Consider the following 27,037-nt stretch of genomic DNA (forward strand, 5'->3'; position numbering starts at 1 on the left):
GAAATGTTTCAGCATCTAAATAATGCAAGAAAGCAGTCAACAATGCTGAATTGGGTGGATTAAATAATTAAATTATGTAGCTTACTTACTTCCCTGTGTGAGAAATACTCTTTAAATACCCTTGTAATAGGAAGGTCACTGAAGCATTTCAGATTTGCATTAAAAAATAGAGAAGGTGTGAATTATATTCCTGTATTTAAAAACCAGGTTCTAAGAAGATACGCTAATACTTTGTTCTTGGATATTATCAGAAGTTCCAGTGCTGCTTCTACTTTCCTTCTCTCTGGTAATCTGAAGGAAATTAAAATGCTAAAGGTTTCAACAGAGAAGTGACACTTGATGTTCCAAAACAAATTAAATTTCGTGCTCCTACAGCCCAACACCAGCAGGATGTGGCACTATCCAAACAGTGTCAGGCTACTTCTTCAGACCAACTTGTTTTTTTCTTTGCCACCACACTTTTCCAATGCCTTCCCTGAAGGACACTTGACATTTCTTATTTTTTTCTGCTAGTGTGGAGCAGATCACTTCTGAAAGTTATACATTTCTCCACCCCTCAATTTAGACAAACGCTTCTCATTGTAATTCCAGCTGTAAGTCAAACAGAGTTAAGCCAGTGCTTGTGCCAGTGAGATGGACAGAAATATGAACAGTGTTAACTACTCCAAGGCTTACAGGAATTTCCCAACCATGTTTTTTCCTTCTGATTTTGAAAAAGCTTCAGGTCTGAGTCACTGCAACACTGAGCAGACGGAACACTCCCCACGGTCACTCACACCCATCACACAGTCACATCTGTTTATTTTGCTAAGAAATTAGTCACATGCAAAACTCCTGAAGACCAGTGACATGGCTGTAAAAACTGTGTGTGTCAGGAAACAAAAGCTTTCCCAACTTTTACTTGCAATTTTCTCAAAATGTTTTTCCGATTTCATACAATGAATTTGGTTGCATTTTCAAAATTACACAGGCTCCTCTAGGAATCTTTCTCAATTTGCAGAGTCGGTCACACATCCAGACTAACTGTTGCTGTTACCTGGCATTAAAAAGGTGTAAATACACCTTGAATATCTGCCCATTCCCTCCCAGTAACAGGAGGAGATACAGTCAGACATCTAAGAAGCAGCTCCTAATTAAACATTGTAGAGTTATTTTTGTCTCATTTGCTCATTAATCCCCTCACATGTGTTTGTCTGTGACAGCTTTCACTCTTTTACCTCCCTAGTTTCTGGAGTTGGCCAAAGTTGCGGTACCTCAAAGGCGAACAACTGCTTTGATCCAGCATGGCAAAGTCTACTTTTCCACATAAAGAGTTACTTAAATTCACCAAAATAACCTTTCAGACTGAGATGGACAGCAGAAGTCTGTAAACAAGAATAAATTTATTTTAGATTCTTTAAAGATTTAATGATATACAAAATGTATACAGTATTATATCCTTATAACATTTTACCTTTCCCCATCAAACATAAAACACCATTTAAACAGCTATTGTGTTCGTGCCTTAGGTCTGTATCTATAAGATACACTACTCAATAAAAAATTTATAGAGCTATATACTGCCCTTTTAATTAAAAATTACAAATTAGTACCTATGTAACAAAAAAAAAAAAATAAAATCGCAGCATGAAACTTCAGTTGGACAACAGTTTTTTCTTGCTGAATGCTCAACAATATTTGGGACAGTTAAATTACATTTTATTGGCATGAAGGTGCATTGCAATCTCCCGTACTTTACACAATGCTAATCCAACCCTAGTCTCTCTTAAGTAAGTACCACAAATAACGTAACATTAAGGATGTTTTCTACACAATTTTAAATACATTTACAAGTTATGTGTACATTCGGTTTCGATATACTGGTTTTACGAGATCTTTGGAAGGCAGAGCTTCTGAAGCAGTCACTACGTACGGACGAGGAAAAGCACTTCCAACTTGTGTTCTTACAAGGCAACTTATTTGGACCAGCACATACTAATTCTTCTATTAAATATGATTATACCAGTCTATCATGGCTTTGTTACTATTTGACAGTGACTTGATAAAATTGAAATGTGTAAAAACAAGAAATTTTTATTATGCACAATTAGGGCTCTATTCCACAAAACAACCAAGCCCAGCTTTACAGTCATGAAGCTGCATGAATCCTGATTCAGGAGACTCTCTCTCTTTTGGAACAGATCAAGTTCCTACCTTCAACTTCATTCTGTTGGCATCCTATATACACCTCATTTGGTTCTGTCCTCTTCAAAAGGCCAGATTAAAAGACACCTGGTGAGGAAACATTAGTGGAACACTTCTGAAAACACTCTAAGAATACTCTGGCATTACAGAGGTAGGTGCTTTCTCCTGGTTTTGCTCATTGACAGTAAGACAAATGCCAAGAAGACAAATGCTTTACCTTAAAACATCAACTACTAAAATCCTTTTGGTGGAAGCCATATTTCCCACCAGAGGACTACAGAAGGAAAATCCTCCACTAAACCAAAATAAAATAAAAAATAAAACTTTCTGTTTAAAAAGCCCCTTTAAAAACACATCTTAAATACTTCTCATTATTCCACCTTTAGAATGATCAGCTGCCATGCTGCTCTGTAGATGGTTATCACAAGTTGTAAGGTCCTTAGATTATGGACCAGCCAAAATCCCACTTATGAGACAGTAATCCTTCTTTTGACATGTCTTTCTTTTAATTATAGTGAAGGACAGGTAAGTGACAACTTTGTGATGTTCCATGAAGTTTGAGTGGAGCCATGGATTTGGTCACATCTTTAGAGCATCAGACGAATAGAACCAGCTGAATCGGATTCTTTGGTGCAGCTTCCAGGCTGAATTGTCAATTCAGGGGAATCATCCTGAGGAAATATCATCTTGTCAGGTGTGTAATCGTTCCTCTTCAGATCTGTACAAACAGAATGAAGTCATAATGATTACTATTTCTTGAGCTAGTAGAATCAGTGGGGCATAAAAGTGTAGCGAAGAATTGGGTATGCAAATGTAAAGAAGAATTCCTAGATATGTAGTGTCAAAAAAGGGATGCTTTTATCATACATGTAATCAGAAACCCAAAGTCAAATTACAAAACCACTGTTTATTACTTATTCCACCTCCACAGCATGACTTAACTATTTCATTATGTACCATACAACATCTCATGACATAAGTGTCTCAGAAGAAGAAATACAGCAGCTCTTACCAGGAAGTTTGAGTTTCCTGCAGCAGGAATTGCAGTGGTGCTTTGCTCTGAAGTTTTTTATTGCATCCTCTCCCAAATTGGCCGGACCAAACACCATATCATGAGACCTTAGAAATAAAGTGATCATAAACATTAGTTGCATGTGTTCTCTGTCTAGTGAAAATTTTATAATACTTAAAGTCTTTCTTTAACCTTACCTTTTTTCTCCAGCTTTTATCACAGAGGGATCTGTCAAATTTTCACCAACACCTTCAGAGAGAACATGAAGAAAAAGTTAAATCTGACACATTTCTGATTACATAAATGCATTAATATTGAAAAGCATTGGAATCCTTAGCTATGACTTCTCAGCTTCCCCAAGAATAAAAGCAGAAAAAAATGCCCAACAAATGCAACCCAAACTATCTGATTCTCTATCCTTACAAAATTGCTCCTAAATGAGCACTTTGTACTTCTCAGATTTCTTTCACTTATTTTTACATCTGCCTGCAATTCCTAACCTGAGTTTTTACCTGTAAGAAAATTTCCCTATATAGCTCCCACAGCCAGAATATCTGGCACACAGTTCAGAATAAATACAGCTTATCATATTGGCACGGCACAAATGCACCAAAAATAGAATTTTTATAGCACATTTCATTAGGAAAATATGTATATATTTCTATTCTCTGTGTTGTTGTACAATTTAATGCTACATTAAGAGCAACAAAGTTGGTGAAAGGTCTGAGGCACCTTATCACTCTCTACAACTCCCTGAAAGGAGGGTGTAGCCAGATGGGGATTGCTCTCAAGCGATAGGACAAGAGAAAATGGCCTCAGGTTGCACCAGCGGGAGGTTTAGACTGGACATGAGGTAAAATTTCTTCACTAAAAAGGTTGCCAAGCACTGGAACAGGCTGCCCAGGAAGTGGTGGAGTTACCATCCCTGGAGGGATTTAAAAGATGTGTAGGTGTGGCACTTGGAGACATGGGTTAGTGGTGGACTTGGCAGTGCTGGCTTAACAGTTGGACTCAATGATCTTAGAGGTCCTTTCCAATCTAGATGATTCTGTGATTAAATAAGAAAACCATAGATTCAAACTAATTAGGCCAAGAAGAACTAAATAATGCTTGTTATTTATTACAGGCATACGAATTCTTAACAAAATGCTATCAAGAAAAAATCTCACATATATCTATCTTGACCCCAATCCCAATTTCAAAATAAGGACATTACCTTGCAGATCTAGCACCAACAATTCTCCTCTTGTATATTCATATGTCCAATGGCTGAAAGCCAGCATAACCTCCTCCAGCATGTTAGTTGGGATTATTTCATCACCATTATTGTTGTTATATTTTCTAAACTCTCCGGTCATGCACTCCTCAACTGCAAACCACTGACCAGCAGAGTGGCAATATAACAGGAAAACTTCCAAGAACCTAGTAAAAAACATATTCAATGAATATATTTACAAGACAAGTGACAAATATATCACTACTATTAGATTTTTATTTGATTTATTAATAATTTACATAATTATAAACTATTATACAAAGCCATTTAGGTTATCACACTAGGTTAGAATCAGTGCAATAAGTGTCAATGGAAAATACTGCCAAGGATAATTCTGCTTGACATATTCACAGTAATATTCCAAGACATACATCCACATATCATTACCTTAATATAGTTGATGCATCTGTTAACAACCCTGTAGGCAACCTCCTGTGCCAAAAGCATGCACCATAATGGCAGTTCAAATACTCACCTTGGAGAGTATGGGATGGATTTGGGCTTCATTTGATTGAATGCAAAGGTGAGCTTCTGTGCTGCTCTCTGCTGCTGAATTTCCTACAAATCAAACCCTTCATTAGCTGCACTGCAGAGCAGGGAACAGTGAACAGTGAAGAGCCAAGCAGGCACTGGGAACAGTGTCCATTCCCCCAAGACAGCATAACAGATTACTTGCTTTTTAAATTATGTCTATGTTTTAAGAGTTTGAGCTCTTTGATTAAGTAAGCCTGGAGCGGAGTTTTTAACCCTTTAGATTCACTCAGAACACCAGACTAACCATTTTTTCCTTTGTGTAGTAAGTATATACTATTTCTTGAGTGGGAAAATTATTTCTCTTTAACATATAATGCATGTCTATGCATAATAATTGACAAAGATAAAACTTACTCTCAAGCACAAGTGTAGCACAGTGTCCTCCTTGTAAATGCTTGACCAAGTATTCACAACTTCAGGGAGAAAAGACTTGATGATATAAAGATGCCCTGACTTCAGGATATCATATTCTGACCACGTGCACACTACTTTAAGAGCTCGACGTAAACCTCCTCCCATCTCCTCCTTACTTAAAAACTCAATTTTAGCACAGAGTCCTAGTTGTGACCAGGAGGACATGCTGTTGTTCAAGATGCTGGGAGAACTTTCTTCAAGGCGATACACGGTGACTGGTTCACCTGCGTTACAAACGGACAGAAATCACTGCACTGAATTTTCCAAGTTTAAAGTTAAAAGCACTGAAAACCTACTGTCTTTTAGATTACAACATGCTGCAATATTAAGTCATTACTATCATCCTGAATCAACAAAAAATTTTAACTAGCCAGTAGGAAGACCCCTCTCCAACTTTTTTCACACAGCTGCAGAAAAGTACAGCAGCTTTGTCCTCCTAATTAGAACTATTTATGACACTGTTCAAACACTGAATAAATGTTTGTTTATATTTTATACGAGTCAAGACAACTTAAAGGAATCCTTCCAAAATTTGTTTGTAATAAAACTGCTAGCACAATACTACCATCACTGTATCACCATTTCTGAGGACAACTATAATTAAATCTACTACATTTCATAATCAAGTGAGTTGCCCTAGAAAAGGTGTCAAAAGTATTTTGGAGTGTTCTAACACAGAGACTGGATTTCTTTTAGTTTATTATGACTTTCACACTTGCTGTGAGCAAGTGTGAACTTTGCCTTGATAATTCTATATTAGAAAGATCAAGCCAAATTAGAGTCTATATAAGGTTTGGTTTTATTTTCTCCCACAGTGAACCAGCAACAGGAAATAAAATTCTTACCTCTTGGAGGCACAGGAGTGAATGGAATGCTCTGTGATAATCTCATCAAGTTATTTCTTTCTACAGCTGGAGGAAAAATACAGCATTTGTTGAAGTTTAGGGATCTAATAAGCATCAGTAAAAATACAAACATTAGTTCATAAGAATGACTGACCTGAGTAATAGTAATTGATATCCATGATAGGCTTGAAAGGAGAAGCAATACCTGAAAAGAGATTAAGGGGGGAAAAAAAGAAGATACTGCTTGCTACCTGTATTATGTACTAAAATATCACATGCAAAGAACACCCGCCAAGTAACCAGAGTTTGAAAAAGATCTGCTGTGCAGAAAATTAAGTATTACACTTAGCTCTTCAGTACTTTGGGGGGAAAAAAATAAAAATTATAGTGCTTAATGATAGGCTGTTTGTTAAAAAAATAAAAATCACAGTATTGTGTGTCCATTAAATTCTAAATTACCAGTAATTAAATATATTCTTATACAAGACCCAAACAGTTGCTTATATGAAAAGATCTCACCATGTTTACAAGAGAAAGAAAACTTACCATTCAATGCATCTTCTTCTGATGGCCTGTGAAATGCCACAAAACCAACAGTCATTGCTTCTTCAAAACTTACTTTGTATTCCCTGATTTTGACACATTATCCTAGGTCACCTTATTAACCCCACAGTACTGCTTTTATCCTATTTTTCAAGGGCAGTACAAGTTTTCTTAATTACAAAACAGTAATGGAAAGCTGTTAAGTAATCTCATGTTTTTAGAGCTACACTTTAAATACCACCAAGTCACGTACAACATTATGTAAAGTTTGCATCACAAGAGCTCGTTCCCACAGAGGTGCTTTAATTAAAACGTGTTCACAACAGCTTACCCTTCTGTTATCAGATAAATAAGGTAATGGCTTTAACAGTTAACTCAGGGGATAATTGTTAACAAGAGCAATGACTGCACAATTTCAGAGGTGGTTACAGTTTGAAAGGCTGAGTAAAGAAGTGAGCTCCTCACTAAGTGTCAACAAAGTCATTTTCATTTAGGGACATGTTTTGCCCTCTGACATGTGATGCCATTAATCTAAATGGAACTTGTCAAAGCATGGTGAGAAGCCCAACATGACCCGTCCATGTGCACCTGCAGCCCAGGAAACCAACCAAATCCTGGCCTGCACCCCGAGAATTGTGACCAGCTGGTTGAGGAACGTGACTCTGCCCCTCTACTCTGCTCTCATGAGACTCCAGATGAAGGACTGTGTCCAGATCTGGGGTCTCCAACATAAGAAGGGCATGGATTTGTTGGAGCCACTCCAGTGGAGGCCACGAAGATGCTCTGAGGGCTGGAGCATTTCTGCTACAGAAACAGGCTGGGAGAGATGGGGTTTTCAGCCTGGAGAAGAGGCAGCTCTCCACAGAGACCTTACAGCAGCTTAAAGGGGGTACGAGAGAGCTGGAGAGGGACATTCTACAATGGCATGTAGTGACAGAACAATGGGTAATGAATTTAAATTGAAAGAAGGCAGACTTAGATCACATTAGGAAGAAATTCTTCACTATGAGCATGGTGAGACACTGGCACAGGTTGCCCTGAGAAGTTGTGGGTGCCCCATCCCTGGAGTGTTCAAGATCAGGTTGGACAGGCCTTTGATGAACCCAATCTAGTGAAAGGTGTCCCTGCTCACAGCAGAGAGGTTGGAACTAGATGATCTTTAAGGTCCCTTCCAAACCAAACCATCCTTTTTTGATCCTATGATTTCACTGAACACTAAAATTTGGTTATTTGTTAGAAAAAGAATTTAAACCTTGAGTTGTTTCTTTTTCTTTTTCATTAAATTCAATTAAAATACCACTATAATCAAAAGACAATCAATAAGAAAAACAAAAATAGAGAGTGACTAAAAAATTGCTCTATTAGTAGAAAGCTTACTTACATTTGACTGCTATTTGAAGGTCTACCTTGTAGCCAATCCTTTAAAACAAAGGAGAGGAAAAACAAAGAGGGCTTCAGTTTTGTAAGGAAATCATAGTATATTTAATTGGAGGTGGGGTGGTAATGTGTTTTAAGATTTTGCAGAACAGCCTGTTTATCAGAAATACTTCACCAGGTTGTACTGAACTTCAGTTGACTGGAAAGACTCAAATACAACAGAGAAATGGTAACTACAATTAAAACAGATAAGGCTATATATTCATTACTGTTTCATGGATTATATAAATAATTCTTTTCTTTAAAAGTTGTGGGGTTTTCTATAAATAGGAAACAGCATAGATTTTCATAATGAGAACATACACAACTTCTTCCCTTAGTCAAAACAGGTCTCCCGTTACCTCCTAGAACAACTGAGTCCACAAATTAGAATTATTCTTTACACTGTTTGTTCTCCTTTATTTGTTCAGTTTGTAGTTCTGCTCAACAATGCCATCAAAGCTTGATACAAACCGGCAGTAAGGCTGCCTTAGAGTCCACTTGCTGAGTGTCTTCACTGGATGCTCTTCTGCTGTTGCTGTAAACTACAAAGGAAAGAGATTTGTAACTGGACAAAGAACTGCACATGTCATTGTTAACTATTTCCTAACAGAGTGAGCAACTAGACAGCTTAACATGGCTCTCATAACAAGAGCCTGATCCACAGCTATCTGATCTTTAAAAAAAGGTTTCCAGCACAGTCCTAACTGGATCACTTAGCTTTTTATGACTCTTGCTGTCTGTGGCAAATACAAGGTAACAGAATTGAACTGGCATGACCTGAAGAACCATAAGAAGCTGGAGGAGCAGATTCAAGTAGCAGCGACTATGAAAATATTTAAAGATGCTTTAACTTATTGTGTTTCCTTTGTACCTTCTTAGAATATCCATTAGCAACACAATTTAGGGACAAAATTAGATCACCTGAAGAGACAACAAACTTACGTTGCTCTGAATGGACTGCCAGAGGGTCAGTGAACCCACCACAGGAACTGGATTGTCTTAGACCAGAGTCAGTTTGAAGACCCTAAAAAAAAAAAAAAAAAAAAAGAAAGAAAATAAGATGACATTTGCCATTAGTCATCATTATCATTACTGCTTTCAACTACCACTCTTGGCAGACAATCTGCCCAGTTTTCTTTTTTAGGACTATCTAGGATTCTTTCTTTTTTCAAAAAAAATTCTGGATGTACCTCAAATACCTTGCTGGACAAAATGTACAAGCTGAGCACATAATTCAGTTAAAATGCTCCTCACCATAACCATCAGCTCTAACATTTTCAGGCACACATTAAGACTCCTGACCTACACCAAAAGGGTTCTTTACAAGGGAACATTACAATAGGATACAACTACAGAAATGCACTTTACACTGGATCTCTACAAGCACGAAATTCAGCTATTTCAGCACATGTCTTTGTTGGTTATCAAGAACGTGGCTCTGGGAGAAGATAAAGTTCAGTTTGCACCCACTTAAAATAGGAACAAAATGTAGAAAACTCTTGCCACATAAAAACCTATAGGTTATGAATGGAATTTCCTCATGGACATATTCCTTAATAGTAATTACATATTCTTGGAATATATACTGAGGTGGTGGACTTTTGACAACAAAATCTTTCTTTTGCAAAAAAGGAGAAAGGCAGTTTCATCACAAACTTGGACTATATGTAGAGTGGTGTAGGGCTGGACCAGTGTATTAATTCTAACGGTTACCTGAATAAAATGCAAGAATTCACTATGCCCTATTTTGATTTCAAGATCTATAACAGTCAGGAAATTGCTACCACCCTTTTTGACCCTTCCCTCTTAAGGAATACACCCCACACACCTAACCACATACATACAGCCCTCTGTGTATGTATGTGTGTATCTATACACACGTGTGTGTTTGTGTAAAGACTATTTCTTTACATCCCTAAACAAACACTTCACTGGAAGGCAACACAGAGAATGCACCTGCTGAAAGTGTCTCCTGAAGACCCGTTTTTAGGTCTATACGTGTTTCAGTGTTCGGCACATCTTCAGCATCTTACAATCAATGACTGTAGTGCCTACATGAAAAGTAAGAATCAAACCAGTCCCAAGTCAAGATGGGACAGCTCTATCACTAAGCATCTAAGAACAGCAGTATTGTTTGAAAATGCTACTGGACTTTGTATCCCAATAGTACCAAACACCAAAACTATTTAGACCTACATAAAAAGGACATCCAGCTTACAGAGAATGGGATAATAAAACTGAGTTGTGTGTCTTTACTGTAGAATGCATTCAGTATCTGTTCAAAATAATGTCCCTAATAAATGGAAACTTTACTTACTTGAAGTCTGGTTGTCTCTATGCCCTCTAATATAGCTTTTTTGAAGTCCTCCTGTTGCTCCTATCAAAAAACCAAAGCAAACACAAAGGTTACCACCAAAAAACCCATGCCAAAAATACACATAAAAAGCATTTTGGTCACATATTATACTTATCAGAAGGTTCAGAAGAAGCAACTCAGCAGAACAGAAACATTGCAAATGGTCATAATGCAATTCTCAAGGCATATTCTCCCCTTGGGGTGGGGTAACTGCAAATGATAACTTGTATTTACTAACTTAACAGTTACATGGAGAAAGCTAGCTTTTCTACATATATATATACACTACGGCACTTGAAGGACAGGTTTATTATGATTAATCACTTTCTATTTAGTTATTTTTATTACTCTTTAAGAAAATGGAAATTATTCATTTTAGTTTATGACAAGTTTATTAGAAAAGCCTTTTCTTCTTGGAAGCATAACGAACAAGTTTGGTCCCTTTTTAAAATCATATACACTGTCATCTTGCTCCATAAATTATAATGTAAGTCACTTTAGCCTTCCTAAAGGCTGATCTTGAAATTTATGAGTGTCAAACATTTCATGAAACACTAATTATGGGATACTTAATTTGATCTTAATTCACAGTTGTACTCATCTCAGCTTTCATAACCTCAGATCTCGTTTATTATTTCATTAGTATCCTATTATGAAGCAACAGTATCTGATGGCAGTTAAAGTTGCACGAGCTTTCACTAGATTTCTTTTTTTTCAATCATAACCAGAGTGCAGTCTGCAAGGAACATGTAAGTTCTTTGATTATATTTGCTCTTAAGACTTTTTCAAAAGATTACAGTTCAAAAGAAAACAATCCCCTTTAACATGTTTGGCAAAGCCTTTCACGCTTACCTCGATGTTGGCACTTCTGTCTTTAATTTTGCTTGCTGCCTCTTTAAAGCGCTGCAAGTCCATGCTGTCTCTGTGACCTTTGACACAGTGAATTCAAAAAGAGTATTCATAATCAAAGCAACCTCCAGTGTTCTGACCATGCCAATAGTTTGCATCAACACAGCAAAGGGTTACAAACCACCTAAGGTCTCTGTGCCTGTTTGCACTAGAAAAGACATTACAAACACACTAAAGCAAAAATTCAGTGTGACGATGCATTGATATGAAACTATTGCTTTTCCCACACCGAGGTGTGGATTACCACAATTCAAAAGGTAAAGCTAATATTTCAAAATTTTACTCCAACATGTTCTCCTCACAGGGAAGGAACAAGGTCTGAATTACAACACTTTTATGTACGTACGACAAATGAAGGAAAAGTAGAGAGTTTTCTGGAGGTAGATTTTACAGTACACTCTTCATCCTCACAGCTGCAAGAAATACTTTTCAGAATTTTCCCAAGCATGTGGTTTTATAATAACTTGAAATCTACTTGGCTTCACAAGTGAAACCTGCACGGTACCACAAGTTTTACAAATCCTGGGCAGGAGGAATGAAGAGTATGCTGTAAATGCTAGAGATGTCAGAGGACCATACACAAAAAATCTGGCTCCAGTAAATAAGTACAGTTAGTATTCAAAGTTATTAGTGGTGAAGTACATTTAAAGATTAGATAAGAGTTATACAATCAGTGACCGTTATTTCTGTTTAGTCTCACTTTCTGAATTTAAAAAAAAAAACACACCTTTTTTTTCAACCTGAGGCACTTGTAAACAAATAGCTAATGAATGTGCAAATTGGAGATACTCTTCCTATGCATATGCCAATCTAAAAACACTAGTGCATGTAGGGAACTTCTTAGAAATCCAAGTTTCACAGCAGTAGAATAAACCCTTGTCTAGAGATTTAAATTTCTACATCCTCAGCAAACCTTTGGAAAACACTGAGACATCCCTAAACAATTAGGGCAAGATAATACCTCTGCAGGCAACCTGACAATTCCAGATTACCATCTTCTGCCATACACTAAGCGTACTTAAAGTATTATCTACTTTACAGGAATCAGTTAGTAAACCCACACCTCTGTTTTGCAATGAATCTGCCACTGTTTTACCGTTCAAGTATGTAGGTAACTAATCAAAAACATCCACCTTTTTACTGTTAAGCAAAACTTGAGGGGAGGTAAAATGTTGTATTGAATTAAAGAATTTTGGAAGCTTCCAAAATGAGTACCCAAACATATGTTATCCTAGGCAACAGTGGAAGATCCCAGTTATAACAGTGTTTAGAAATACAGTACAGGAGGAACCCTCAGCTTGACACAGATACCACAGAGATATTTGTCCAGGACTCCATCAGCCTAAAAAGTGTTCTGTAATTACGTCAAGGAATAGACAATATTTTTGGTTTATGCAATGAGAAGGTATGAGCCTTAGAATGAGTCACAAATATTTGCCTACAATGCCCATACCAAGTCATACAGCTGCTAATTGCACAAAACTGCTGAAGTTAACAACTGGGTAATGTTTTGCAGAAAAATATTGTCTATGTGACAGAATTATGGAGAAATTATAGTGTAGGTTAAAAACAACATTCAAGCAACATAGGGAAATTAGAGATGTTAAAAGCAAAAAAAAAGCAGAGCAAAATGGTAGAATGAAGTCACCTGCAACCGGAATACACCCAAAATACTATACAATTCTTGATAAGTCAAACCTTGTGGCTTAGATTTGGTCCACAGTTTATGAAGTAGTCCCATAAGGATGTTAGAACATAAATCTCGGGTTTGTAGTTCCATTGCAGGGACATGCTGACTTTTGGAAAGTTCATCTTTAATATTCAATTTTCCATGTGAGCCGCCACAGTTGACTGTTGACATCAAGTCGCCAGTTGACAAAGAGAACTTCGTTTGGGGCTTGTTCTTCAATAACTTGACAGAGGACTGGTGATCACATTTGTCAACTCTGCAGCTGTAGTTATCATTAGTGTCACTCTCATCATGAATAAAACCACAATTAACGTATCCTCCATTTTCAACACAAGGTTGGGTGAAAGCAAGGCAAGCAGAGCCAGAAGCAAAAGGATAAGAGCAGCTAATAATGACTTCAGGACACTCAGAATCTACTTTGTTATACTTACCCACAAATGCACCAAATTCTACATTATTATCTCCTTCTGTAGCCTTAGAGAACACAGTCTCTTCACGCTTTGCTGAAGAATCCAGCTGACTTTTGCAACTGGGTCGAGATGGAGTGCTAACAAAGAACTTTGCTGTTGGGGATGTTACGTGTGGCATGCTGTTGGATGAGTTGCCTAATTTTTTACTTTTACTAGTGGACTTTGAGACCTCTGCAGCCTGTATTCGTTGGCGAAGTTCTGGAGGGGAAACAGTATTTGAAAATAAGGCACTGCCTGAGGAACCTGCCTCTTGGAAGTTTTTTTCTTCTCTTCGGGGAACTGGAGCCAACTCCTGACCAATTGTCTTGTGTTGGGCTTCTTTTTCATCACGGATAGAAATGTTACAGAGTAAAGCATTGTTACTTTCAAGGCCTCCTTGTGGGAAAGAACCAAAGACATTTCCAATGCTGTGCTTTTTCCACACAGATGATCTTAGAGAGCCGTCCTCAATGAGGTTTTGTGCCAAATGTTTTGAAATGCTCAGTTCCCGTGTGATTTCATTGTGAACCTTGCTCGCTTCTGAGGCTTTCTGCGCAGTCAGTGTTTTCAGGGTATCCACAGTCAGAGCAGACAGATCTTGGAGGTGGCCAATCTGGGAATCTAAAGACTGTAATGACCGTTTTATGTAGTTGACACGATCACCAACTTCCTTTATCTGAATGCACATTTGTTCCACCCTAAGAAAAATCAAAATTATGAAGTAGCTATGAAAAGTATTTTTCTCAATATGCAAAAGAAACATCTCTGTAACACTTTCTGCCCACTTAATCAGAGGAAAGAAATCTCTGAAATTATAAGATGGTATACACAATACTACTGGATTGTTTGGCAATACTACATTTGTACATACTTCTGACTCTTAGAATTAAAATACACATCAATAGAGTGCCCACAACACTTTTTCAAATCTATCAGTTTGTTAAAACATCACGGGAAACTAAATAATACAATTGCCTCAGCTTCGTGGGTGCTGCTGCAGATCAAGAAGCATCAATCACACTGTTAGTTTCTGTACAGCAATGGAAAGATACCATCTAAAGTTTGTGTTAACACTTATGTTCTTGAGCTGCATTCCTCCCCTTAAAGTACATTTTAAAAAACCTGCAAAAGTTCTAATTCTCTATTCAGAAATTTTATTTGCAAATATTCTACCGTTCAAATGTGACTCGAATCCTCTCCTCACTTCCAGAATGAAATTTATCATCCTTTTCATTGAAATACATCTCAACACACAGCTCTTCAAAATCATGAAGTTTCTTCTGATCTTCTTCTGTCAGGAAGAGTTCTAAAGGAGATTAAACAGTTATGATACATATGCAGTGAAGCTGTACAGGTGCCGAAAACTAATAGCCAGAACTTTACCAAGGGTGTTAAAAATAAAAAGCCAAAATAAAACCAAAAACAAACAAAAAGACCCTACCAGAGTGCCACCTAAGACCCTTGCTCTCTCACTGACAGAAACAAGTTCAACATCAAAGATTTCCAATACAATCAAATCAAAATAGTAATTCTGAGAGGATCTGTGCACAATATTATCATTCCTTACACTCATACCCTTCAATTTCTTTTTCTCTGAGGCACAAGCTGGATTCCTTAGCTGGATTTTATTCTCTGTGGAACTCCTCATTAATTTTTTTTTTAAGTTTCAAAGAAGTTTTACAGAAAGAAAACTAAAAAACTTCTCCATTAACAGAACAGGAAGTCAAATCTCTCTGATTTTTTGGTTTTGTCATAAGTTAGTTTAACTGGAGATTTTTAGGGACTGCATTATACCCTTCATAAAAGCATTGTGACTGAACAGAATTAGATTCTTAACCAATATTAGAAACATGGAAAATTAAGACCCGCTTTGACTTTCTCCAAAATATACATTATAACCAAGGACACAGCACTTCTCTGACAGTTTGCTTTAACCATATCAAAAAAGGTACTGCAATTTTTTGGATAATAACTATTCATACTTGGCCCATCTGAAGCCTTGTCTGTCTGTCTTCTTTTACAAATACAACAGAAGAGGGAAGCCATGTGGCTGAGAATAATCAGCGGCGGAGGCAGAACAGGTTTTTCATGGTAGGCCATAATGAAATGATAGCGCTGATACTTCCACACAATGTTGGAAATCGCCTTGACTTGTAAATACACGTTGCTGAAAGGGAACAGAACAGTATTAACACATCAAGGTGGTTTTTTGGGGGGTGGGGGAAAGGTGTTGGTGTGTGTTCAGTAGTTGTTGGGGGGTTTTGTAACTCTTCCATAACAACCTTGAATTCTGACGTCATTTAAGTAAGAGACAAAAGCATGAACTTGTTTTTTGCTTCAAAATTATTTTGGTGGATGTTGGAAACACATTCAAGAAAACAACATGATTTAATGCAGGGAGAGGGTTAAAAAATTTTCCCTTCTGGTAACATCTCAGTACCTTTATTCAGAAATAAATCACACTGAGATCAAATTTCAGGTTTCCCAAACAAAAAAAAAAATTATTTCTAATTAAACCCAGATTTTTCTATCAGACCACATTAATCCTGCAGTCTGCCATTCTCCAGTGTTCGTGAGCTGCTCATGCCCATAAATCAAACACTTGCGGAGAACTATAAAAGGCAATTTAATACAATTGAACTCAACCAACTAGAGAACATTAAATGAATTTAGGAACAACAGTCAATATAAAGACAAAGAAACAATGTTGTTTGTTTTCTAACAAAGAGAAGTTACAAAATGCTTTCAATTTTTCTTAAACTTCTGATTCCTCTGGTGTCATAGATCACACAGTTCCCTAACTTAGCCATGGGCTTGCAGTGAGAAGGAGATAAAGACCACACTTAGAACCTGAAAAAAACTGAGACTGCTTTGAACTGGGATCACTTCTTCTTTTCTTGTCATCTTATTGCAATGAAATATAAACTTATCAAATTATTAGCAAAAATTAACAATTATCCATATACTTACTTGAAAAATGCAATAAGGAGATTAACCATGATTATGTACTGTACAAAGAGGTAGACAGCTTGAAGAAATGGGGTCAACCATGTTCCTGGGCCACAGAGATGAGCAACTTTTTCATCAGAATCATTTGCACATACTGTGTTGAGAAAAAAAGGATACAGAGAAGATATGTACATTTTTTAGAACTCCCAGCAGGTAGAGATACAGGAAAAAAAAGGTCACAAAGTTTGTAACAACCATCATGCACTGGTTCTGCAATTCCAAATGTATTTAGGACATGGTAGATAAATACCAAAGTATCTGGTTAATACTATGGCATAACCATATTATCATATTTTTTTAAAAAGCAGAGTACACCACCACAGCCAAAAGGGTATGACAGTTGTGGGGAAGGATTCCAGTATCTTGCTATGAACAGCCTTGTGAGAAACTGTGATTACAAAGAAGTTTTCATTCTAAGCCATTCAAGCTTTAGAAAGGATAATGAAAAAGTCAGGTCAAGAAGTTACACAGCTGCAGCCCACAAAGAGGAGATAATCCAATGAATGGAACCAATGTCAACAATAGCAGGCATTTCACTTCATAAAATTGGAATTTTGTAAGATCTCGAGAAAATTTAATCAGAGAAAGTTTTCTCTTTATTTGTTTCAAAATTGCAGTGTCTTACCATCAATTTCATAGGCATACACTTCACCAAAAATCATCCAGTATGGATGGAACACAATATCTCTAGCAAGAGTCCAAGACGGTGCCTCATCAGGATACAATATTGCCTTCCTGGGAACACCGAAACTAAGTAGTACAAGGGCCATAATCACCACAATGTAAAACATGTTGGCCACCTATTAACACAAAAAAAAGTCAGTTAATCCATGGGATCATAACTATGATTTCACAACTTGAAACACTTTTACAGTGACAGTGTACACTTGATGAATTCTAAGAATTATATACAGAAAAAAGTCCAGGGCACTTATATTTCAGTCAGAAATTTTTGTTAAATAACGAATTGTGTTAAAAAACCCACACAAATGTTGGGGTTTTTTCCCTGTCCTTTCTTAGAGCTTACTTAGTATCCCTGGCCAAAGGCAACTGAAAGTATTTCCTTCATAACTCTAATACTTAATACGTGCATGAGTAGCAGCTGACAGAGAGAAACATTCCTTCCTAAATGTACTGAATAGCTGCACAAACCCCAGAGGTAGTTTTCCAAAGGCTGGAACACAGAACCTATGCCTCTTGCAAGAAATCAAAGTGAGACATGAGCGACTTGATGCCCTCGTTTTCAAGGAATGACAGGTTCGACTTTTTAGGAACCGTTTTATAGAAATAAGAAACATAAAAACCCTTTCCACCTTCATATATACAGCACTCAAGACTGAATATATTTTTTAACATTTACAAGAGCTACTGACAGTAGAGCTAGGTTGTTTAATTTCAAACAATTTGAATATTTTTTACGTGATAAGACAAGAAGAGGGCCACAATCTATTTCCAATTTTCCACAGCACAAAAGCATTAGGTGCTTTAGGACACAAAACAAGTCAAAGTCCTGCCCTAAGGAGCACAAAAGTTATAAATAAATCTCGGGCCCAAACGGGAAGCGATGCCAGCTCAGTCAAGAAAAAGGCTTAATCATATTCATTTAAGTCTCTGACAGCTAAGAACAAAACACAACAGAGGAGAAAGATTTGCCAGTTTCTCACAATTATGTGACACAGAAAGCTCCATAATAAAGGAAGCCTTCTAATTAGTGCTCACTTTGAAACACTTAAAGTGATATTCCAGCAAGCTAATTCTGCACACAGAGTTGTTAACAAATTTCACCAGGATAAGCAACCTTTTGCTAAATGAAACTATGAGGGAAATTGTAAATTTCAGTTGGTAAAAAAATATCAGTAACAAAAGTAGTACTTACCATTTTCCCAATCATCATAACATAAGGTCCAGCCTGTTGATTTACAGCTAGAAAATCCAGTAATCGCACATACCAAAAAATTATATTGAGACAGTATGTTATTCTTCCAGCAACAAAGACATAATTTTCTCTGTAAGTGTTTTCTCCAAAATTCCCCTTTGCTCCAAATCTTAATGCAAACCCAATGAAGAAAGTGACAATGGCAACTGTGTCACTGATATTGAAGTAATCACTGAACCACACTTTGATCTTCTGATTAATCTTCCCAGCCTCTGACATAAAAATCTGTAAAAAAATAAAAATAAAGGTCAGGACTGCTCATATTTATTGCATAGGGACCAACAGTGAAACATACGAATCACTAATATTTTTATACTTGCAAAAATAAAATATCTATTCAAATGGATAATTCTTATTCACTGAGAAATCAAAGCCAGTGTTTAACTGTGTCAGCTTCACAACAAGGAGAGGAGGATGCATGTTTCGCTCTGTCTAAACAATTTGTGAAGGAATTTGGGGTTTGGTGAGGTTTAGTGGGGTTTTTATTTCTTTTGAGGAGGTTACTGTTACAAAATGAGCCCCATTATCTGCCCCTTCAGTTGGGCCTGAGGTACCAGATTAAAGAACTAACTTTCTCTTTCCCATTTAAAAATGCTTTTAAAAATCCTCAGAAGTCTCTTGCTGACCAGGAATGTTGTAGTTATGATAGCTATCCTGTCTCAGTAAACCTTTTTATTTTTGTTTTGATATCTTGGTCATGGCACAGTGGTAGAGTCTGACTGACACTAATGAATAAATACACATTTCACCAGCCAGAAAAGTAACGTTGTTCATTGCATTGCAACTTGTTGGCAGGGAGTTACAGAATCAAAAAAAGTAGCAATCAGCTAGGGAGGGCAGGGAGTGATGTGTTTTAACCAAAGAAATCTGACCAGCATGTTACTGCCAGTTCCTTAATATTTAGAAAGAAAAATCCACCTTGTTTTATAGTCCTCCATCCCCAGTCTATACCAAAGTTTAAGATAAAGGTATCGCATCACACGCCCTGATGCTTGAAGTTCTTGGGTTCTTTTGCTTACTGAATCATAGTTTCAAGCATATTGTTTTAACTGACAAAGAAAGCTAAAATCCCAGACTGTTAGAGGCATACCTCACGGATTTTCTCAATTGCTGATGTGAAAATGTAAGCAATAACAATCCACTCCTGAACGGATGGTAATTCTTCCATCTTTACAAGAACCACAAATGTGTAGAGCATGAGGAATCCTAAATATGCCAACTAAAACACACAAATAAATATTATACATATAATTACTGAAGGGTTCTTTTTAGATGTGCATGGAATCTTCTGATGTGGTACACAATAAAAACTTCAAATAGGATTACAGGACTGTATTTACCCATTTAAGCAGACAAGTTTCTATTTATAAGGGCATAGAAACATTTTCATCTTAGAAGAGGAAAAATAGCTGTAACAAGCTATTTATTGTTAGCAAAGCTTTGCTCTTATTACAGTTATTTTCCTTTAGTATAAATTCTAGCATTTCTATTACAGTAATTGAAACAGAGCAGTGCATGAACACTTCAGCCTAACAGATGGTTATAGAACTCCTGCTAGCAACTGATGAAACTAATTACTCAGACCAGAATAAAAACGTTCATGCTAATTACTCTCTTAGCTTAAAAAAAAATAAAAATTAAAAAAAGGTATTTCTAAAGCCAACACCATGAACTTCAAAACAACCCAAACCACAGGGCATGGCATGTGCATATGCAGTTTTTCAAAATCAGGTACTTCTCATTTCCAGCTTAGCAAGGTAAGGGTTTTTTTGGATAGTGCTTAACCTTTGATTCAGTCAGAGCTACATGCTGGGAAAAGAACCAAAATGTAACCTTCATTTTCAAATGAAATACACACCACACAGAAAAAAACTCACCGTATTAAACCAAAACTTCACAATTGGAGCGTGATAAAATGCATAAAACTTCTGCGTAATTGGGAGTCTTTTAGGTTTTGCTGGAGTCTCCATATCATGCTTTTCCAAAGAACTGTCCAAGATCTTTACTTCTTTAAAAACCTCCTAAAATGAAAGGACTGTTAACTTCACACACAGAAACACATGCCTTTTGACATTTATTTCAACTCTTGACTTAAAAATGTAACTATTTGTTAGGAATATTGCTTTAATACCTCCCCCTGCCCCACATTACCATAGGTATTTCATCTGCTACAGTCTGGAAGTTGATTTCACTGTCATCCATTGCCATTTGATGTGCATCTTGAGACTGAGGAATGTGTGACATTTCAGCCTTGGTCTTATATTCCAACAGCAGTATAGCAGGAGGGAGTAAAATACTCAGTATCACCTGGAAAAGATGATGACTAAGTGCAAATAGTTCACAGCTACATTAAAGTATCAGAATACACCAACACACAGAATATCCTCTGAAAATATATAATTTAAATTTCACTTGCTTGTTACTGAGGGGGAAAAATGTAAAAAATAATTAGTTGTTACTACTTGTACATACACTTAAGAGCCTAAGATCACATATTCAGAGTGTTTCTTGATTTGAAGATAAAGGAAATGGGAAAAAAACAACAAATTCCAAAACTAAAAGCTACTAGAAAGAATCTACTTCAAGACTGAAGATAGAGATGTCCTGTTCACACTCTGTTATTTAATCCACTCCCAGAAACTCTAGAGCTGTGTACAGTTAAGGTGTATTTTAAATGCATATACAAGGTTGTGATTTGCAGGGGGAGAGAGGAGTGGTGTGTGTTTGGTTTTGGGTTGTTTTTTCAATTTATGGCAGAAAAATGGGCTAAGGTATAGATGAAGAGAGTAAGTGAAAGCTATTTACTGTCATTAGCATGTTACAAAGCAAGCAAGAAAATGGTTAATCAGTTATCAAACAAGATTTTAGTAGGTCACAAGTTAAATGATGCTTGTAGATATTTTGTAGGAAAGTTTTATTTCATTATATTTCTAGCAACAATCAGGTTTTGGCACACCATCTCAAAGAAATATGCAACTCCCATTTTGGTTCAATTGATCTATATCACAAAGGCCACCACTGGAACACCTGTCCCCGATTTGCCTACCCTTGTTTTGTTCTGTGCCCTGCTTTTGCTCAGTTCCTCCAAAATAGGAATTATGTGCTCCCTGTAAAAAGCCAAAACGCACAAAACTACAGTCTTACAGCAGGTTTTCCATCTGTTAAGGTTTGTTACTACTTTGTTTTTAGTAGTGGATTAGTATTCACATGATCTCTTTAAGCCTCTGATTAAAGGCTACTTGCCTGGTTTTTGCCTTCTATATTTCTGTACCTTATTTGAAAAGATAATAGAGTGTCAAAAGAAGAGTTTACAACAAATACTTCCAGTTTTGATTATGTTATAGGAGACTGGTTTACAGGATTTATTAATGTAAGCTACAGTTGTGGAAGCTTTATACTAATAGCATTAAACACACACTTTCCTTCCCTTTAAACATAAAACTCCATTGGCCCTTTTTACACCGATAAACTGTGACAACACTTACTTTGTACCATGAATTCTTCCTCATGTTCAGCCTTCCCATCCACATATCTGATAACAACATCTGTGTACAAGTGTGTGCTACAAAGGGACGGAGCCTGGACGACACTGCCAACTTCAGACAAGTGGAGTTGCTCCAGTTTTTAAGCTCATAGGTTAATAATTTCATGGCCATAGTCTCATCTTGTCGGAAGGACTGTTCTAACAGCTCAACTGCCAGTTGGCCAAACTCACTAGAATGAAGAAAAAACAACAAAACAAAATATAGTATCTATAGAAAATGACCTTCAGTTTAGCATGAGTTTTCCTGTACAAATTCCCAATAGCACAACTTGAAGGGACTATTATTTGACCCTTCTGTGCAGATACATGGTAATTTGTAACTATAACACATCAATCTGTGGTTTCTATTAAAAACACATGCATGTTACAAACAGCTATTAAAACACACTCAGAAATTACACAGAAGTAAATGGCACATTCATTGTTCTTCTAATTCAACTATAAATAAAGACTTGTAACAGCTCCCAAGAGGGAGCAATATCTAATATGAAACTTCTACTAGAGTGCCACTCAATCCTTTTTTTTGCAAAAAGGAATTGTCTTCAAGTGTGCTAATAGAACAGTTTGTTTTGTTCATATATAGTTCATATATACTTTATTGCAAATGCCAAGAAAATATTTTGAACAATATAAACGTAATTTACTTGGAATACTGTTTCAGTTCTTCTGAAGTATCATCAACAAGGTCACTTTGTTTTGCTTCATATGCCATTGAACGATACACTTTGCAAGCAACCAAAGCTTTTGCCATGGACTCCTCGCCGTGCTGCCAGAAGAAAAGGGCCATTTTCTGCCTCTTCATTAACACCGCCCACAACAGCAGCTCGTTGAGAGGATAAGCAAAACGTCTCGTTTCAGGATCATCTATGTCTACTATTTCATCTTTGGTTCTTTTCTTTTTTCCCTCTTCTGCACCAGTGTCAATCTTTAAAATAAAAGCAGGAAGTTACATTTTTAAGTCTCTATACTCGGTCGTTGCATAAACTTGAAATAAAATGCTGACTGATCCAATACCAAATTACATATAATTATAAAAAAGAAAAAAAGAATTTCTGAAGACTTGAAAAGCAGCTGGAACTTTTGTTCGAAAACTTCAGCTGAGTCCAAATCATTTTAATAACTGTGAGACTGAGTTACTTTGAATTATAGATGAAAAGAAAAGCAGTAGCTAATATACCTACATACAAATGAGGAAACTCATGGAAACTGCTTATAGTAGTAATACATGGTCAAATCTTGCTCTGAATCTACTGAGTTCCTCCCCCCCTCCCCCATTGCTAGTGTTAAAGATAAGCTTTTTGGTCCCCAGCATATCAAAGCTCACCCAGAACTATATTGAAAGAGAAACACTCTTTATAGAATCCAGTAAAACAGCTACCATTTAGAAACAAGTACAAAAGCAAGGTTGAAATTCCAGCTTTACAAAACTCAATGCAACTGCTGCTACTCACATTTCAGTGAGCACTTGGATTTCAACCAGGCTTTCCAGTCTTAGCTGCTTGAAACAAGCCCCCACCGTGCTCCCCTCCCATGCATACCTTTGGTTTGTATGGCTGCGCTGTCTTGATGAAATGATTATGGCGCATTTTTTCCTTCTTGTCTGCCCTGTTACCAAAAGACTCGTGGCTTTTACACATCTGAGGAGTAGCACTTGAAGGATTTCGACTAGATCTCTGTAACAGGGATAAGGAGAAGGTGTCTGGTTACTGAAACATTGATGAACTTACATGACAGCACAAGCAGAATTTTGACTGGATATTTAACATGGTTTCTTGTTTGGTTTTGTTATTTTTAAGAAGTCACCAAATAGGCAGTTACACTTGCTGTTTAGTGTAGCTTACACAAGGAGCTAAGATGTCTGCATCCCAAGCCCTATATAATCTGCATGTTTAGTGCCCATTCTTCCCCTACAAGTAGGAAAAGAGGGAATCACGGAGAAGAAGTAAGGATGTGCTAGAATAAGGAGTAGGAGAACAAATCCTTTTGTTTGCTCTCAATCCGAAACCAGCTCTCAGCTGCCCTCATAGGCCTTGCCACTGCCTTGAAAAGTAGTCCATTAACAAGAGGAACAAAACAACATGGACCCAATTTTCCTCCAAAACACATTTTAATTGAGAACATAGGTTCCCCCACTGCTACATACCCGATTGTTCCCGCTGAGACTGTTGTATATCGCTCTGAAGCGTTTCCTTGTGTAGGTGCATCTATAGGTTCCTCCCATCAGATATTCAATAACCAGTCCCACATCAATCAGGTTGATTTTATATCCTGGAGGAAGATTTCCCTAGGAATACAAAAGGTATTTTTTAGTGTTTCAAATTATAATCTTAAGCTTGCTTAGAGTGTTTCTACATGTTCTATCACAGTTCTAAATAACAAAAACAAACAAAATTTCATTATTAAAAAAAAAAAACCACATCAAGACAACAACGAAGAAATATCTACATGGCTCAATAGTTATTATTTTTAAAGAAAGACTAGGTTATAGCTTCTGTTCTATACAATCTCCCTTAGCAGGATAGATGTTTATTTCCTTGGGGGCAGGAGGGACACACTGGTTTTTTGTCTTTTGTTTTAACAGAAGTACTCCTAGCTGAGAGTATCAGCTTTCCACCCCCCCAAGAAGGAAAATTTTCAAAAGGAAGATGAAGAAGACAACATTCTTCAGGTTTAACATCTTTCAGGCAGCAGGGCACCAAGCATACAACAGCAAGTATTGTAAACAACAAAATGTCTGAAGAGGTAACTTATTACTTACAATAAAACCTAATTAATGAGCTACAGATCAAATGGACAGTCAAATGGAAGAAATTTCCATAAAACTACCATTGCTGGTTTGACAGATTTGTACATTTACAGCATACCTGTTTGACGTCCCGAACAAGATGAAAGAGTGTTGGGTTAGTTGGGCCTTGTTTCTTCATAAAAAAGAGAAGAAAAAAGTTTGGAATGAGAAATTCACGTGCAGCGGCAACACGAGAAAATTACAGTACAAGCCAAATACTTTTGCATGTTGGCTCAAATAAAAAAATCCCTAGCTTTTAAACAAACAGAAATGCAACAGATGCAAATACATCACAGTATTGTAGTAGCCACAGACTATTTCCTTTTTTGCTGCAATTTACTTCCGTTTTAGTTTGGGGCATAATATTACACCCACGGTTTGTCCAAAAAAGGAAAAACCAAACAAAAAATAAAATCCCAACAAAACCAGAATACAAAAAGCAGAATGAATTTCCAGGAACACAGACTGATAGTCATGTTTACAGTATTGCAGGACCCATAGTAAAAGCTCCCTTACATTTTAAATTTTAGTCTGAACAATCTCCCTTTTCACTAAAGTGGATTTTAATACCTTCTCTGATTTCCTGTGAGTGCATGAACTGTTACACTTACAGACATATGGTTAGCCCCATCTCCCACACAGACTCTATCAAAAGCACATCAAGCATGTAAAAGCAACATTGTATTATTTAGTCTTAAAATTAATTATTTAATTTATTTAATTAAATAATTGAATTTAATTATTTAATTACTTGTTTAAAAATAATTAAAAATACAGCTAATAAAAAAACCTTATCACATGGGCTCCTTTACAGAGCTCTATTGGCTAAAGAATTAGTTCTTTTTTCTTTTTTTTTCTTTGGCAAAAGCAGAAAACGAGACTGTCAATGCAAGCCTAAGCCTAATTAGTGTACCATTCATTAGTACATGTGTACTACTACATTAGCTAATTTTTGGTGGAATACTTAAGTGTTAGGTAAAACTACCTTGAAATTCTTAAATCAACACCTAGAGCAACAAAATTTTTCTAAGTAATATTTACAATTATGCAGGTTCACAAATTAAACTATTTTTACAACTATCGTGATAATGTTAACTGCTATAGACAGAATTCATTCTATGAAGCCCTACACAGATCCCATATTTTGTGCACAAGTTTCACCCATCTACCTTTCTCTTGTTCTCTTCTCTGCTATGAGGAGGGTTTACACATTTCATGAGTTCCACAACAGGGCTGTAACACACCTTCAGACTGGTGCACACAACCCAGTATCCAACATGCTGAGCAACTAAAAAACTGTTCTAAAAGTAGCTTAAAAAGCAATCATTTACTTACTGTGTTATAAAGTTCTTCCAGCCTGGGAATTGTAAGAAATTTGTGCATGCTTACTCCATTTTCAATCAGAAGTTTCACAAATGCAACTCTATCCATCACGAGAGCATCCAACATAGCCTGTTCCAGGGAGCCAACCTACAACAAATAAGTAACAAGGTAGAGCCTGGAGAGAGCCAGTAAAACAGGGCATCACAAAAGTGCACTTAGATAATGTGTCAACCTCATTCATTTACAGGGCTGTAGAAACCTTACACATCTATAAAGGTGTCACCTTTGGTTCAGAATATCCCCTGAATTTCACACAATTGCAAGATGAGAGAATATTCTTAAGACTTTAACTGTTTCAGAGGTATCTCCTAGTGAGACAGTACATGGGACTAAGTAGACATTTGGTTTAACATGATTAAGCTGTTCTCACAGATTGATATTGGATGAAACACAGAGATATAACACACTTAAAGCACAATTTGCTTTGAAGACAAATGGTTGGAACCACCATTTCAGTCAATAAGCCTTACAGTACATACTTCTGACTGCACACTCAATAAGTTTGTGTTTTATTTTTACAGTAAAAAGGGGAAAAGGTAAGAGCCACCATGCAGTTTTTAAACTAATTTTCAAACTGCAAGAAACAGACATTTTGTCCCTGCCTCAAAAGCCACTCCCAGTGTCCCAATAGTGCATTTTAGTAGATGCTGCTTAATAACTTTCCATGATCATGCAGCTGCAAGGAATAAAGAGCATCTGACTAACATGAATTCAGCTTCCACCTTTTGTAATGTCTTTGCTCTGCTAGT

At 36.8% G+C, this 27,037-nt stretch overlaps 1 protein-coding gene across 1 annotated transcript; it reads right to left on the reverse strand.

Annotated features, from left to right (window-relative positions):
• Window positions 1-1,633: 1,633 nt before the first annotated feature.
• TRPM7 (transient receptor potential cation channel subfamily M member 7) lies at window positions 1,634-26,336 on the reverse strand. Its single transcript, XM_029958787.1, has 30 exons — window positions 26,241-26,336; window positions 24,985-25,038; window positions 24,264-24,404; window positions 23,659-23,793; window positions 22,765-23,045; window positions 22,062-22,290; window positions 20,728-20,883; window positions 20,454-20,597; window positions 19,667-19,795; window positions 18,517-18,801; window positions 17,266-17,440; window positions 16,602-16,734; window positions 15,614-15,798; window positions 14,805-14,937; window positions 13,614-14,329; window positions 11,436-11,512; window positions 10,545-10,604; window positions 10,184-10,213; window positions 9,170-9,251; window positions 8,699-8,769; window positions 8,190-8,227; window positions 6,812-6,837; window positions 6,420-6,470; window positions 6,266-6,331; window positions 5,361-5,644; window positions 4,948-5,030; window positions 4,413-4,618; window positions 3,394-3,445; window positions 3,197-3,303; window positions 1,634-2,902 (listed from the first exon to the last, which is right to left on the reverse strand). Exons 1-30 carry the CDS (start codon window positions 26,334-26,336, stop codon window positions 2,772-2,774), a joined length of 4,356 nt encoding a protein of 1,451 aa, XP_029814647.1. The 3' UTR covers window positions 1,634-2,771.
• Between the last annotated feature and the right edge of the window lie 701 nt (window positions 26,337-27,037).

The sequence above is a fragment of the Manacus vitellinus genome, unplaced genomic scaffold (assembly GCF_001715985.3).
Source record: "Manacus vitellinus isolate BGI_N305 unplaced genomic scaffold, ASM171598v3 scaffold_16_pilon, whole genome shotgun sequence".
Classification (NCBI taxonomy): domain Eukaryota; kingdom Metazoa; phylum Chordata; class Aves; order Passeriformes; family Pipridae; genus Manacus; species Manacus vitellinus.